At 39.7% G+C, this 13,634-nt stretch overlaps 1 protein-coding gene across 2 annotated transcripts in view; it reads left to right on the top strand.

The window, feature by feature from the left end:
* The window catches only part of MYH9 (myosin heavy chain 9), a 70,197-nt gene that overhangs the window by 14,078 nt on the left and 42,485 nt on the right, over positions 1-13,634 (top strand). For both annotated transcript variants that reach the window (XM_059846327.1, XM_059846328.1), the window contains exons 2-3: positions 1,632-1,984; positions 6,803-6,959. In XM_059846327.1, coding sequence (XP_059702310.1) covers positions 1,652-1,984; positions 6,803-6,959 — 490 coding nt within the window. In that variant the 5' untranslated portion in view covers positions 1,632-1,651. The remainder of the gene's footprint in view (positions 1-1,631; positions 1,985-6,802; positions 6,960-13,634) is intronic.

Raw genomic sequence — 13,634 nt, 5'->3', positions numbered from 1 at the left:
TGTGGGGAAGGAAAGATGAGGTCAAGTGTGGAATAGCTGCTTGGCATATCCTGTAAGGCCTAAGACAAAAATTTTAAACTCAAGCTAAAGGAAGTGATTATTTATAGAGTGATTTTCTCTTTGTTTGCTGAAGAATTTTTTGACTGTGAATATACAGCTATCCATACAGTCTCTGGCACAAAGTTACATACCACTTACAGTGATACATTTGTTGAAAGGAATTTCCCTACATGCTTACAAATGACTGGTGTGGGCATTGGCGCCCATCATTATTATGGCTGATGTTTTTCTGGCTTCATTCACTGTTTGCTAATGCTGGGACTCTACATCTATTGTTGCTCTCATGCATGTTTGGGAATTGAGCTGCTTCTGTCCTACTTTCAATACTTTTTTGTCTGCAGTGTGTGTAGTCAGACTTCACTTACTTGATTTGCCAGCTGGTTTGTAAATATGAATTCTGTAGAGAACTTATCCATATAGCTCCTGATAGCCTTCTAGGACATGAGTACTCATATTTTCATTTCCTGTTCTTTAGGTAGTAAAGAGCTCTAGTTTCTTTTCAAGCTATGAGAAACATATATTGAGGACACTGGTATCTTTGTGAGGAAGAATTCAAGAAGTAATGTTTATGGGATCTTGTAAAGAGGCTGCTGTTACATGGCTAATGAGCCTTGACGCATGCAGTCCTTTTCTGATTGAAAGGACTTTTGAATGGCACTAATAAAATTGCTGCCTTATAAACTGGAAAATCCCTGGCGGTAGTGTTCTGGTTTTGATGAAACACTAAATCTAGGGTGCCATTTTTGAAGTATGCAGCCTAAGTCTCCCTTTTGTAGGGGTGAAACTCTGTCCTCTATCTGACCACAGCTTCATAGAAGGATGTTAGTAGAAGATATTTAGCTGTAAAATTTCCTGATTTATTGTGTTACTATCTTGGAGATATTTTTCTGTTGAACATTATGTAGGAAAAAAAAAGATTTCAACTGGTGGGCTGGGTATTACTACTAAGCTGGTGGAAAGTATCTAATCTCAGTCTTAACTGGTGTCTGCAAATTACTGCTATCTTCTAGAAGCAAAGTGCACCTCACATTTTAGGCTGGTAGTTGACATTTCTGAGAAGTTGTGGGTTTTGATTTATAGCTTATCAGAATAAGGAGATACAAAGGAAAAGTGTTGATTACACATTTATGATTTTATTTCTGAGCCAATATCTCTACCAAGTAGAGCAGTGAAAGGTTAATCTTGACCTGAATGTTACTGACATAGTGTCTGATGCTATGAAGATTGGCCCAAATTGTTTGGTGCTTGCCACTTTAATATGCTTCCTATTTTCTGCCAAATAATGGCTTCCAAATGCTTAACGGTCAATGTTTTGTTGTAGTTTTTGGGGTTTTTTATAAACTGCTTTGTAGTTTGGTTTTTTTCAGATCTTGGCAAGCAAAACCTTGGCCTTATTGGAAGTTTGACAACTTTAGCAGTGCTTACTAACATGAAATTAAAGGAGGGAGCAGCATGCTCTAATGACCAGGGATTCAGAGTACTTAGCATGTGCCTGTCTGCCTCTGAGAAGTTGCAAAGCAATTTGAGGCTTTAAAAATAACCTTTTTCTTTGTTTCTCCCTTTCTTCACAGGTCCCCAACTGTAAGCCACAATGTCGCAAAGAGACGCAGATAAGTACCTTTATGTGGACAAAAACATCATCAATAACCCCCTGACTCAGGCTGACTGGGCAGCTAAGAAGCTGGTATGGGTTCCCTCAGAGAAGAATGGCTTTGAGGCAGCTAGCCTGAAGGAAGAAGTGGGAGATGAAGCCATCGTGGAACTGGCAGAGAACGGAAAGAAAGTGAAAGTAAATAAGGATGACATCCAAAAGATGAACCCCCCCAAATTCTCTAAAGTAGAAGATATGGCAGAGCTGACGTGCCTGAATGAGGCTTCTGTGCTTCACAACTTGAAGGAGAGATACTACTCAGGACTGATCTATGTAAGTAATCTTGTCTGTTGGGGTAGGAGTTCCTGATTACATTGTGTGTGAACTTAATGTGATTGCTTTGCTCCTTAAAGTGTATGTTAGCCTTTCATTGCCCCTATACACAACTCATCATGTGACTTATCTTCCTCCTTCTACTTAAAGTTTTTTCACTAAACTATGCCAATCCCCCTCTAGTTAATGTTGAAGCTTTCAAGGAATGCTATGGTAAATCTGGCATTAATGTTTTAATGTCTTTGTTTGCAGGATGTTTTGAATGCTTTTTAACTTTTTCTTAGCAAGACACAAGAGCAGTTGGGTAGTGGTAAACAGGGAGTCTGATCTGAACCTAACCAAATAATAATAAAAACACAGTCCTAATCCACCCAGCATCTGAAATGTGTTTCCCATGTCTGGAGCTTCAGTAGGAAAGAAGTGCCAAGCTTTTTGTGTGGATCTCAGAGCATCTTTCTGGAGAGGAAACATGTGTGCCTGCATGTACTTACAGATAGGAAATGTTCCTTTTCTTTCCATCCCCAAATGGACAAGACCAGAGATTCCTGCTTCTTTTTGCTGTGTAAATAACAGACACCATTTATGGGACCAAGGGTCATACCCAATGAAGCAGGCAGCAACCACTTCACTCAATACCAAAGGCAATAAATAGGGAAAGGCGGGGAAGGAGACTTTGGAGCCTTGACCTGGTTCTTCAGTTCCCTCCTGATTTTCCCCTTCATGTTGCCCATGTTTAGCAAGCAGATGTTGGTCATGCTAGCTTCTGCTTTATTAATACTCTGCAGTTATAGAATGAGTTGTTAAACTCAGCAGTAATGTAAAATTTGTGTGCAGTGGTTGGTTAAAACAGGACTAGGGAGAACACAAGGGAGAAACTCATGACTTACTAGTGCTGTGTCTGCTCTTCTGGAGTGGCATGAAGGCATACAGATGACTCTTGGAGAAATTATCAGAGACTATCTGAAAGATGCAAGACTGATACAAATTTAGCCTGACTTCCACAGTCTGATGTCAAAATTTGAGAGCTAATGTGATTGGAGGTTTATGTAGTTGATTATTTTTGTAGTTAACAACTCCTTCCACTATTGGTCAAAATCTACTCTCAGATGGAAAAATCTTGGTATTCAGATGAAATAGGATACGCAAGACCTATGCGTAGCATTTTTAGAGTAGAAGACGCTGCTACATTATATAATAATTGTTGAAAATAATTCAGCAGTGTCTCAAGGTCTGTTGTATGCTGTGCAATGGGCTGTTTCACATATCTTGCAAGATACCATCTGAAATTTCAGACATGGTCTATGACTAATAATTTGAGTTCTTCTAATAGGATTGTAAGAAGATTGTAAGATTTTTTTGTAAAAAATCCCCACACCCTTCACCCAAGCAAACCTTGCATAGTGTTTCTCTATTACAGAATCTGAGTCTTGCCAAAACTGTGTTCCTGTGCACTTGTGAAATGGACTGATCTCACCTGTCAGCAGTTCTCAGCAAGTCAGGAGATTAATGGGAAGGCTTAAAATACTTTCATTGGAGTGGCTGTTAGTTGATCATTAATCCGCTTGAAGAAAGGGAGTAGACGCAGTGCATCTCCAGCATAAATGTCTGTGGAAAGATTGAAGATTGCAAGCATAGTTTAGATCTGTTCTTCTCCTTTCTTTCTTATTTGGCAGCAAGACTGTGTGTTTTTATAAGTTATTATCTTTTTTCCTTTTCATTTGTCTTTATTTTTCTGTCTTTCCATCCTGTAATACAAAGGGGGAAATCTTTTTGCTGGTGCAGGCAGATTTTGAGTGAGGAGTGACAAACAATTCAAGATCTAAGAGCTTGACTCCAAACACCATTTTGCTGTTTCCATGTGTGGATTGGTTCTGCACTGAGGTGACTTGCTAAGAGACTGGCTTTCATATTAACCCTTTCTATTTGGAATCCTTTGCCAAAAGATCATTTTCAGCTTTTGTGAATAATTTTTGCTTACCTGAACTGCTTTGTTTGTATTCAGTGTGAAACTCAAAACTCAATCTTACATGTTCCAGTTATTTTATTGAAGTTAACTGTTACTGGAAAATAAATTTTCTGTCGCTGTCAGCTTTGTACCATGCTGCAGATGGTCCTTTCAACTCCTCAGAGTTAGTTTAACAGTTAGAAAAATAAAACTAGTTCCAGTTTGGCATGTGTGTCACTTGAAATTGTTAGTGAAAGGTAATGCCAGAATTCTATTTTGAGATAGTAATGTCTGAGACAAAGTACAGATTTCCAAGCCAGCTATGCTTATAATAGATGAGCCTTTGAATTGGAACCCTGGGTTCAATTCAGGGATTTATGCATATGAGTCTTTATTTGTACTTCAGTAAGATGAAGATAACTCTTGTCTTCTCTGTGGTGGGGCTGTCATCTTCTGCTTATTCATACAACTCAACTTGCTTCCTATATGAAACTGTCAGTGGGCTCAACCAGGAGTCATGACATGATGGTCTCAGTTTCTTATCCTAGCCATAATTAGTTGCCCATCTTTATTAGACAAAAATATCCCTCCTACACGGCTGAGGTCGTTTTACTGCTTGGAAACTTCCCTTAGGTATTTCTCCTGGCAAGCAGAGTGCTGGAAGAAGGTGGTAGCTTCTTCTTGCATACTTGCTTCATGGCTTCATCACTCTAAGTGAAATTAATGTGTTCCCTTTTCTAAACTGCTGCTCTCATCCACAGGGTGGCTTTAGACATGAACTCTATTTACATGAAAAGCAACCATTCTAATTTGTCAGCAGTCACAGCCATGAAGAGTCACACATATAGAGCTAAGAAAGCTCTACCATTCTTGTGGACTTGTGTGCACTGTGAACATGCTGCTTTCACATTGACCCATTTCTGTCTCTTTTTCCTACTCTGTGTTCCACTGGTGTAGTCAAAGGTCAGGAAAGCATCACCCAGACTTCCAGCTTTTATTCTGTGCTGTGCAAGTGCTCTCAGACTTGATGGAGAACTAAAACTAAGGCAAAAGGAACTGACATTGCTGGCTTGGTTGCTGTAAACTCCTTAAACTGCTCTCTTCAAGCACTACCTGAAACCTAACCTGACTAGAAGCTTAGCTTCCTGGAACTTTAGAAGGAGTATGCCAAAAGGTTTTTAGCCAACTTTCATAGTTTTCCACTTTGGAAAGACATTTAGTATTTTCTGTAAGCCATTCCAATAGTCCTCAAATATTTAAAAAAAATGAATGGAAAAAGAAAAAGGAGGGGAAAAAAAGAGTAGGTCTGGAAACATATCTTGATTGTTTATACTGGGATGTGGAAAAGAAACCTTAAATATCTATGAAAAACTCACTTCCTGGAGGACATCTGTCTGAATCTATATCTGAATCTGCTGTATGTAACAGTGGACTTGTTACTTAGTGTTAAGCCAGCATGTAGAAAATTTGGAGATAAACTACATCTGCTACTACAAACTGTGTAGTAGATGCTATTTTCACCCTTCTGATCACTGCAGTCTAATCCTTACCTTTAGCTAAGGAGCTAAATCTGATTAAGTACTCTCTGTGCTCCTTGTGGAGAACTCTTTACCACTCCAAAGCACTCTTTTTTCATTGAGCAAACAACAGAAGAGATCTTGGCAATAGAAATAAAAAGTGCCCAATGCACTCTCTTCTGGTAGCACTGCAAGTTGCTGTAGGAAGCTGCTCATCTCCAGATGTTTCAAACAGCTGCTTCTGAAGTTGACAGGGAGCTAGGATAGCACTAAGCCCCAGGAGCAGGGCTTGGAATGCTATTCTTAGAATGTCTAGGAAATATCTAAGAAGCCTCTGCTCTTCTTATTCCCTTTGCAAGTAAAAAATTTGTTGGGGTGGTTTTTTGTTTTTTTTTTTTTTTTTTCTCAGATCTCAAAGTTTGGGTTTTTTTTTTTTTTTTTTTTTTAAGAATCTTAATATTTTCACTGGAAGTGTTTTGACAGTTGTATGTCCTCAGAACTGTTCAATTTAAGCCAGTGGAAACCAATTGAGAAATGGAAGTTTGCTGTCATAGATGATGAATTAACCATTTGATATTAATTAGAAGTAAACTTTGGCATATATTGCTGACTTCTTTTAGATTTTTTTTCTATTTTGACTGGCTTGGAACAATACTGAGCATTCTAAACATACATACTGAACATACTATACATTGCTGACCTTACAATTTGAATCTAGTTCTAGTCACACTTGCTGCCTTATAAATCATGAAAGTGTTCTGGCTTGGAGGGTCTTCAGGAGGCCATCTAATCAGCTTTCCATTCAGAACAGGATAGCACTGCCTTAGGCATAGTCCAGCAGTCTTGAAAACCTCTTAGGAGTAGGCTGGTCCTATTTTTCTTTTAGTGACTATTTTGGCTTGAGGTTCCATTTTGTTTAGTGATCATTTACTAGATAAGTAGATATTAAGCATGAGACACAATGTAAAATGTAGGCATTTTGCAGCTAAGCACCTACATTATATAATAAAATGGCACTTGACTTGGAGTATAGGAACTTTGAAAGGAAGAAAATCCAGTCCTAGTGGACTGCTAATTAGCTGGGGAGCAGACCAGTGATATCAGGGTGACTAATGGATCAGTAGGTGTGCACTGAACACCTGGAAGAGTTGAGTACTGGTCAAGGTGAGAGGACTTTGGCTGTTCCTCAGATTCTAATACTATTTAGTGGGAAACATTCCACATGGCATCACTGGAAGAACTAATTAAAAAGCACTGTTTGGTTTGTTTGTTTTTTCAAGTAATGTACTGTTAAAAATATGCAAGTATACAACATTTTTAATTTCTGTCTCTATTTGCTGGGGCGTTTCTTTCCAGACCTACTCAGGCCTGTTCTGCGTGGTAATCAATCCTTACAAGAACCTGCCCATATACTCAGAAGAAATAGTGGAGATGTACAAAGGCAAAAAGAGACATGAAATGCCCCCTCATATCTATGCCATCACAGACACAGCCTACAGGAGTATGATGCAAGGTGAGTGCTGACTGAGATAATGACTCTTGTTGAAATCACAAATCAAAGTTGCAGTCAAAACACTGTAGGAGAACAACAATTCACTGCTATCAAAAGGCATTATTGTCCTTGCTACAGACACTACTTGGTACCAGCTTTTGTGTTCAGATGAATAGCTCTTTCCTGCTGTAGTGGATTGAAGAACCATACAAAAAGTCTGGTGAGAGCTAAATTTGACATAAAGAACAGGCTGGTGTGAATACATGGGGTTCAGAGGAGCAGGCAAGGAGAACTGAGGTAGCAAATCTTCCATCTCAGTGGTGAGCCTATGAATTGAGATAGCTGTAGGTGGGAAGGGATGTGTACTGTTTGATAGAGGCTTTTAACAAAAGCCAGCTTAAAATCCAATTGCATAATCTGGTTGGGGGGCTCAAGCTTAGTATTACCTATATTTTGAAGTGTGATAGTCAGTGGTAGCTTTACTGTCAAGACTTGTTTGGTTATATTCTTACTTCATTAATAAAACTCACTATCAGGGAATATTAAGTACATCTGTTGCCTTTTCATGGAATAAAAGAAAGCAAGTGGATAGACCTATTTCATTCCACATTATACATATATTATCTGCTACCTGGTTATCACTTGAGGACTTCTAAATATGGAACTCTGGATGCATTGTGCATATCCCTGGGTCTGAGAGGAAGTTTTTCACAAAGTCAGTGGTGGTGTGTGTGTGATGCTTGGAGAGGTTCAGGTGTGGAGGTATTTTGTGCTTTTCTTCCAGTCTGTTACCTGGGTTTTATGAGGAGGAATACTTTGTAAGGTTTGAAAGGTGTAATGGACAGTTTGATTTGGTGTGCCTGTGTGAATGTTACTACTCCTTCATTTTTTGATGCCTAGAAATGATTAAGATGTTTTTTACCCCTAGGTCTTGTCACTAGCATCACATTTTTGAGCAAAGTCCAGATATAATAAAATCACGGTTTAAAATTCTCATTAGTCTCAGTTTGAGTTCTGCTTTTCACCTGCCCTTGCTACCACCTGCACCTACAAGAATAGGATGACTATAATGATATAGGTTCCCAGAGTGGAAAAGAGAGAAACTCCATCCACTGACCTATGGTAGTGTCTTCCAACAAACTTGCTGTGGGGAAAGCTGATAAAGGTTGCTAAAGTGTGGTGCCATGCAGGGCAGAGCACAGGGGTGAGCTAATGTGATGGATCAGTTAATCTATATTTATAAAAGCCTGGGGTGGAGAGAGGTGAGTACACAGACATGCTGAAGTGGACTGGTGGCAAGGCGTTGGTGGCAATTTGCTGAAGATGTGGCAAGTCTTGAAGAAATACAGGCATGCTGCTGGTGTGTTACTCTGAAATGAATGCTGCATCCAGGAGATAAAAACCTGTGAAGCTGGACCTCTAAAGGATCTCACTTCCCTTAGAGGGAGATTGGATATGCCAAGAATAGATGCTCCACCTATATTTTACATGGCAGAATGTTGTCCATAAGCCTCATTACACTTTTCCTCCTTTTATTGCTTCCTTCCCTCCTTTGCCTGCTCCCTGTTAGCTCAAGCACTAATTTGTATTTTTGTTAAACAAGCTATTAACTGTACCAAAGTTACTGTTCCCTAGAAAGAAACCTTGTCTACATAGAATCAGAAACAGTTTCTTTGGCAGTGTTGAGAGGAGACTGAAGAATCAGTCCTTTTCCCTTATAGACAGCAGTTAAAACCACTTGAAAGATGTGTCTGCATCTTGTCCTTCGTCCCTGCCAGGTATATCAGTATGTGACGGAAGATACCCCAACAGCTGCAATTCTGCATCAGGGGACAGGTGACCTTCCTTGGTCTGATGGTGGTTCAGAGGTAGTGATTAATCTATGTGGGTATTTTCTTTCCTGTTGAAAAGAGGTGATTTCTTTGTCAGACCCTGCTTGGATGATGTCTAAGACTTGGCAATCCCAGACTTGACTTGCTTTGTTATACAGAGCTGAAGAATGGCAGCCCTGCCTGTGTTTTCCAAGCATGGGAAAGTTGCTATGAGGCCTGCTGGAGTGTTTACCTTTCCCAGAACAATTCTAGCTGTGCTGTATTCTCAGCAGTATTGACAGTCTAGAGGCTTACCCCAGTTCTTCTTTGCCTAGTTTTAGATAGCTTGTTGCTGACTTTTTGTAATGCTTGTTGATATGAATATCATTCCCAGTTAGCTTTTGAACTTACCTGCCTTCATCTGTTTAACTAGGTTTGGAAAGATTTTTCTGTGTGGTTTCACAGTTACCTGTGTGTGCTCCAAGACCTCTAAAGATTGTTTAAGGGTTATTTATTGCCTTATTTCCTTGTTTCAAAGGGTAGCAGTAGCATTCCAATCTCTGCTACTGGGAGTGAGGGTGAGTAGTAGGTTGTTGCAGTGTCTCTGGTCCTGGCTAGCCTCAAGGGGAATGGAAAGCAACATTCCTATTCCACTTTCTGGGTTTTGCTCAGCGGTGGGGGAGGTTTGGTGCAGCAGCCAGTGGTATGGCAGGAATCTGTACAGAGAATAGAAGATGAAAGGGTCGGGTGCTCCACATGAGCCAGAGGCATTTAGGATTAGGCTGCCTTCCCTAGGTTACTTTCGGAGCCCTGAAGACTGGGAATCCTTCATGGCCTGGAGAAGGATAGCAAGCTGATTTGACTCTGACTTCTGTGAGCACAGGGTATAGTTATCTCTTAAACTGACAGCAGGGAAAAGCTTTGAGTGTTAATTGATTTGGACTCAGATTTTTTTTGGTTGGTTTTCAGTCAATTTATGGTATTTGAACAAGCAGGGCTTTCAAAGGGATTGTTCATCAGGAAGGGAGAGGAAGATGAGAGTTTTGGTCCAACCTCTGCTAATCCACAAACTGTTTAACCCTTTTCAGGCCTCTGTGCTGATGTACTGTGGGTGAGCTTGGTCTTCTTTTTGTATCTTCTGGTTACTTCATTGACAGAAGTGTCAGGGCACTTAGATATTCCAAGAGATTATATTGCCTTTTGTCAAATTTTCTCCAGAAGTACTTTCTTGAAGAAATAAAATGGTGAAGGGCATGTTCAGAGTGCGTTGTTTGTTGTTATTGGGGTTTTTTCCCCTTTTTTCTCAGGCGTAAGACTGTGACTCTCAGAATGAGATGAAAACATTATTTTGCTACATGTTACCTGGAGAGACTTCCTGTGCTTCAAGAACAGAACTCTCAAAAAAGTGACATTTTTGCTTTTAGAGAAAACAACACTTTGTCTTAATGTTTCTGTTCCCTGGGTAACCTGGATGCCAGAAGCCTCAGATCTGCTTTCAGAAGAATTATTCTTCTGGTGCTAGTGATTGAAGCACAGTGCCTGCAAGTGGAGTGGTGTCTTGAGCAAACAAATCATTATTCTAATGCAGCTGATGTATACTGAAGAGGTACATTATTTACCTCAATTCACAGTCTCCAGGGCCTCAATTTAGAAAAACATATTTTAAAGCTGTTAAACAGCACCTGTTTGTCTATTTGGAACACACATAGAGAATTTTCTGTGTCAGATAGTGATAGAAGATATACATTTAATTGGTATCTGGAACCTGAAAAGTATCTGAAACTTCTGTAATAGGTTAGGTCAGTATGGTGATTCTGGTCTACAAAGCTTAGACCTGTTCAACTAAGGTAGGTAGGAGAGGGAATAGACAGCACATAGCTAATGAATGTATTCCATCTCTTTTCTTAGCTGGTTTTCTCCACATTATTGGAGAGCTCCTAATGTTTCACCTAGCAAAACTCTGAAAATCACTGAGCAATGACTAAACCCTCCTTCACCTTGATGGATTAGTCTGCAAACGGACCTGTATGCCCAGAACTGTGCTGGTGTTCACTTGGGAGTTAGGTAGTCTCTGGGTTTGGTGTTGAAAATAAAAAAATCTGAAGCACGTACCTTTGTGATTTTTTAGTGACACCTTGTTACATTAAGTGAGGAACCACAGTGTTAGGTGTTGTAAGACAAATCCCTTGCTTTGTGGATCCTCACACACACCTTGGGACCACTTGTGATTTTCACAAAAGACAATCCTCTAGATCTGCTCCCATAGAATATAGACCTTCAAGTGTTTTGTTTGTAATTCCTAAATGTTTGCATATTTCTCTTAAGTTTCTTAGCTAGCAGAATACTTCTGTTTTAACTTCCTTTCTTCCAAGTAAGTTCCCAGCTTGCTTCTATATTATGCTATATAATGCACTTAGCATTGCTATATTTTTGCTATATAATGCACTACCCCAAAGTGCATCTTTCCTTTCTGTATAATATTCTGTCAAGTGCTTCTCAGTTGAGACCTGCTCAGGTGATGTAGAGGCACAGATGTCTCTTTCAAGTTGCGTGTAAAGGTCAAGTTCTATTTCCACTAAAACCCAAAAGAATATAGCTTGTGGTTTCACAAGTGTGTTTTCCAGATATCTCCAAATTTCTCATGCAGGGGCAACATGAAATTTGGATGCTAGTTATGGAGGATATTTGTTTTGGTGCAAATGGCAAGAAAATACGTACATTGTTTTAAATTTCCTTAAGAAATGTTTTACGTGCTTTGAATTATCTGAAATTTCTAAATGCAGCTCTAAAAATCTGTGCCTTGAGATGTGGTTTTCATGAGAACAGGGAGCTAAAAAAGAGTCCGGTTGCCCACTTGTTTTTTAGTAGTTACCACACCCATTTTGCTTCATTCCTGTAAACCAGAGCAGGATTTCTCTAGCAGTCGCTTATGTAATGGTTCAGCCCCTGCTGTCAGTCTCCCTGCAGTTCACTGTTTTAGTATCATGAGTTGCCTGAGCTTTTTGCAGTCTATTATACTAGTTTTTCTTTTCTGTCAGAACTTCAAAAACATTTGCATAACCTAAAATTACAGCTTACAACTTGTTTTCTGCTATCTCCAGGTTCAGTTAGAGTTCTAGAGAAGGGGAGATGTGGGCTCTAGTCCAAAAATGTCTTGGGGGAGTAAATATTTCCATTTGAGTCTGTAGGATATATTTCATTTTGAAAAATGAAATTTACTTTTCTCCTTGTGACTGTTTTCAAACTTCAGCTAATGCAGAGCTGAATCTTGGCATTGCAGTATTCCTGCCAAGTCAAGTGATTTTTTTTCTCTTTTTTTTTTTTTTAAACATCTTGAAGCTGTATTGTTGAGAGCTGTCTTGGATATGCTATGTTTCTTCTTCATTTGATTTCTCTTTTCTCTTTCTTTTTGTACTTGATGATAGCTGTTAGCATTTTGAGACTTCCCTGTAATATGTTCTTTAAATGACAGTGCAAAAACAGGTTCTGGGGCTCTGTTCTGGTGTTCCCCTGGAGTGTTTTTGATCCCATTTAAGCCAGCATGTAGGTTAAAGCACCACAGTGAACCTACTTGATTAGGTCTGATGCCAGTGGGGTTGTTCCGTGTAGCACAGTGTGTCAGGTCCCTGGGGCTCCTCCTGTGTTAAGAGCCCTGAGGAAAGGACATGGGATGTAATATTATGTTAATGTTGGAAGAGAATTTTGAGGAGGCAGTAAAGAGCTGAAACGACTGCGTGGTTGAAGCACTTAGATGCATTTAAGAGTAGTTTTTGCTTTAGGTCAGCTGTGTAGCTTGGCCGGCCAGCCCAGGCTGGGCTGCAGGCGTTCCGTGGGTGCTGGGAGCAGTAACGGGAGCGCGGAGGGCTGCGCTGCCCCGGCCTGCCAGACGCTGTGGTTAGGAGGTGGGTGGTACCATCAGCCGTGGTTAAGCTTTTAGCCTTAATGAGTCAGCTATAGGCTCGGGACTGCAAGCCAAGCCTTTGCCTTTCAGCTCCACTTCCTCTTAGCTGCAGAGGTGATGTCACCATTGTGTGAATGCTATATTACTTCTCCTTTTATGGAGATGAACAGGCTTGAAACGAGAGTCACTCATGCAGAGGAAGTGGGTGATAAAGGCCTGGTAGGATGTTCTGTAACTGAGATGTGGAGCTTAAATTGCACATTCTCTTCTAGCCTTCTAACCTTTTTCTTCTCCCATCCCAAAACATTTAAAAACAAAATTCGATTCTTTGGAGCTGTATTAATTTATCAATTATGCCAATGTGTTTGACCACAGCAGTTCAGCATTCATTCACACTTGTTGTTTTGCAGTAGTATATTTGGTTGAGTACTTTCTATGTACAAAGATGTCTCTCTTGTGAAAACAAATACGTTTTTAATGTATGCTGAAGCAGTGAGCAGTCTAAAATGCAGTCTTTTGTTCTTGGACGAAAGAAAGTCAAGAATAAGTTACGTATTATGGAGTTTTTTACATAATAAAATTAATCTACTGATCTTATTATACCATACTGCTGCATAGTTTAAATTTGAAGGATATTTCACTTCCTGAATTTCTGGATGTTTGAGGCTGCTGTGTCTTGTGATCTCTTGAATACTATGGTGATGAGAGCTGAAGAAGAGCCTAGATAAAAAGCTTTCCTTGTCAGCTGGTTTGAAATACAGAACTGTTGCTATAATTAACTAATGAGTTGTTATTCTGGATTGTTTTTAATAAGTTTAGAACTGAAAAGCAGGTGCAGATTTATTTTAATCAGGCATTTCTTGATTGTGTTATTATAAGCAACTGAGTTTATGGTACCCAGCACATTCTCTTTTGCTGAGTAGGTTGCTTGCACAACTGACAATGAAGTAAAGGCAAGTGCTGACTGAAGTAGTGCAGTACACC

The sequence above is a fragment of the Haemorhous mexicanus genome, chromosome 5 (genome assembly GCF_027477595.1).
Source record: "Haemorhous mexicanus isolate bHaeMex1 chromosome 5, bHaeMex1.pri, whole genome shotgun sequence".
Lineage (NCBI taxonomy): Eukaryota > Metazoa > Chordata > Aves > Passeriformes > Fringillidae > Haemorhous > Haemorhous mexicanus.
Note: the sequence above shows the minus strand (reverse complement) of the source record. Positions and strands in the feature narration are given on the sequence as shown.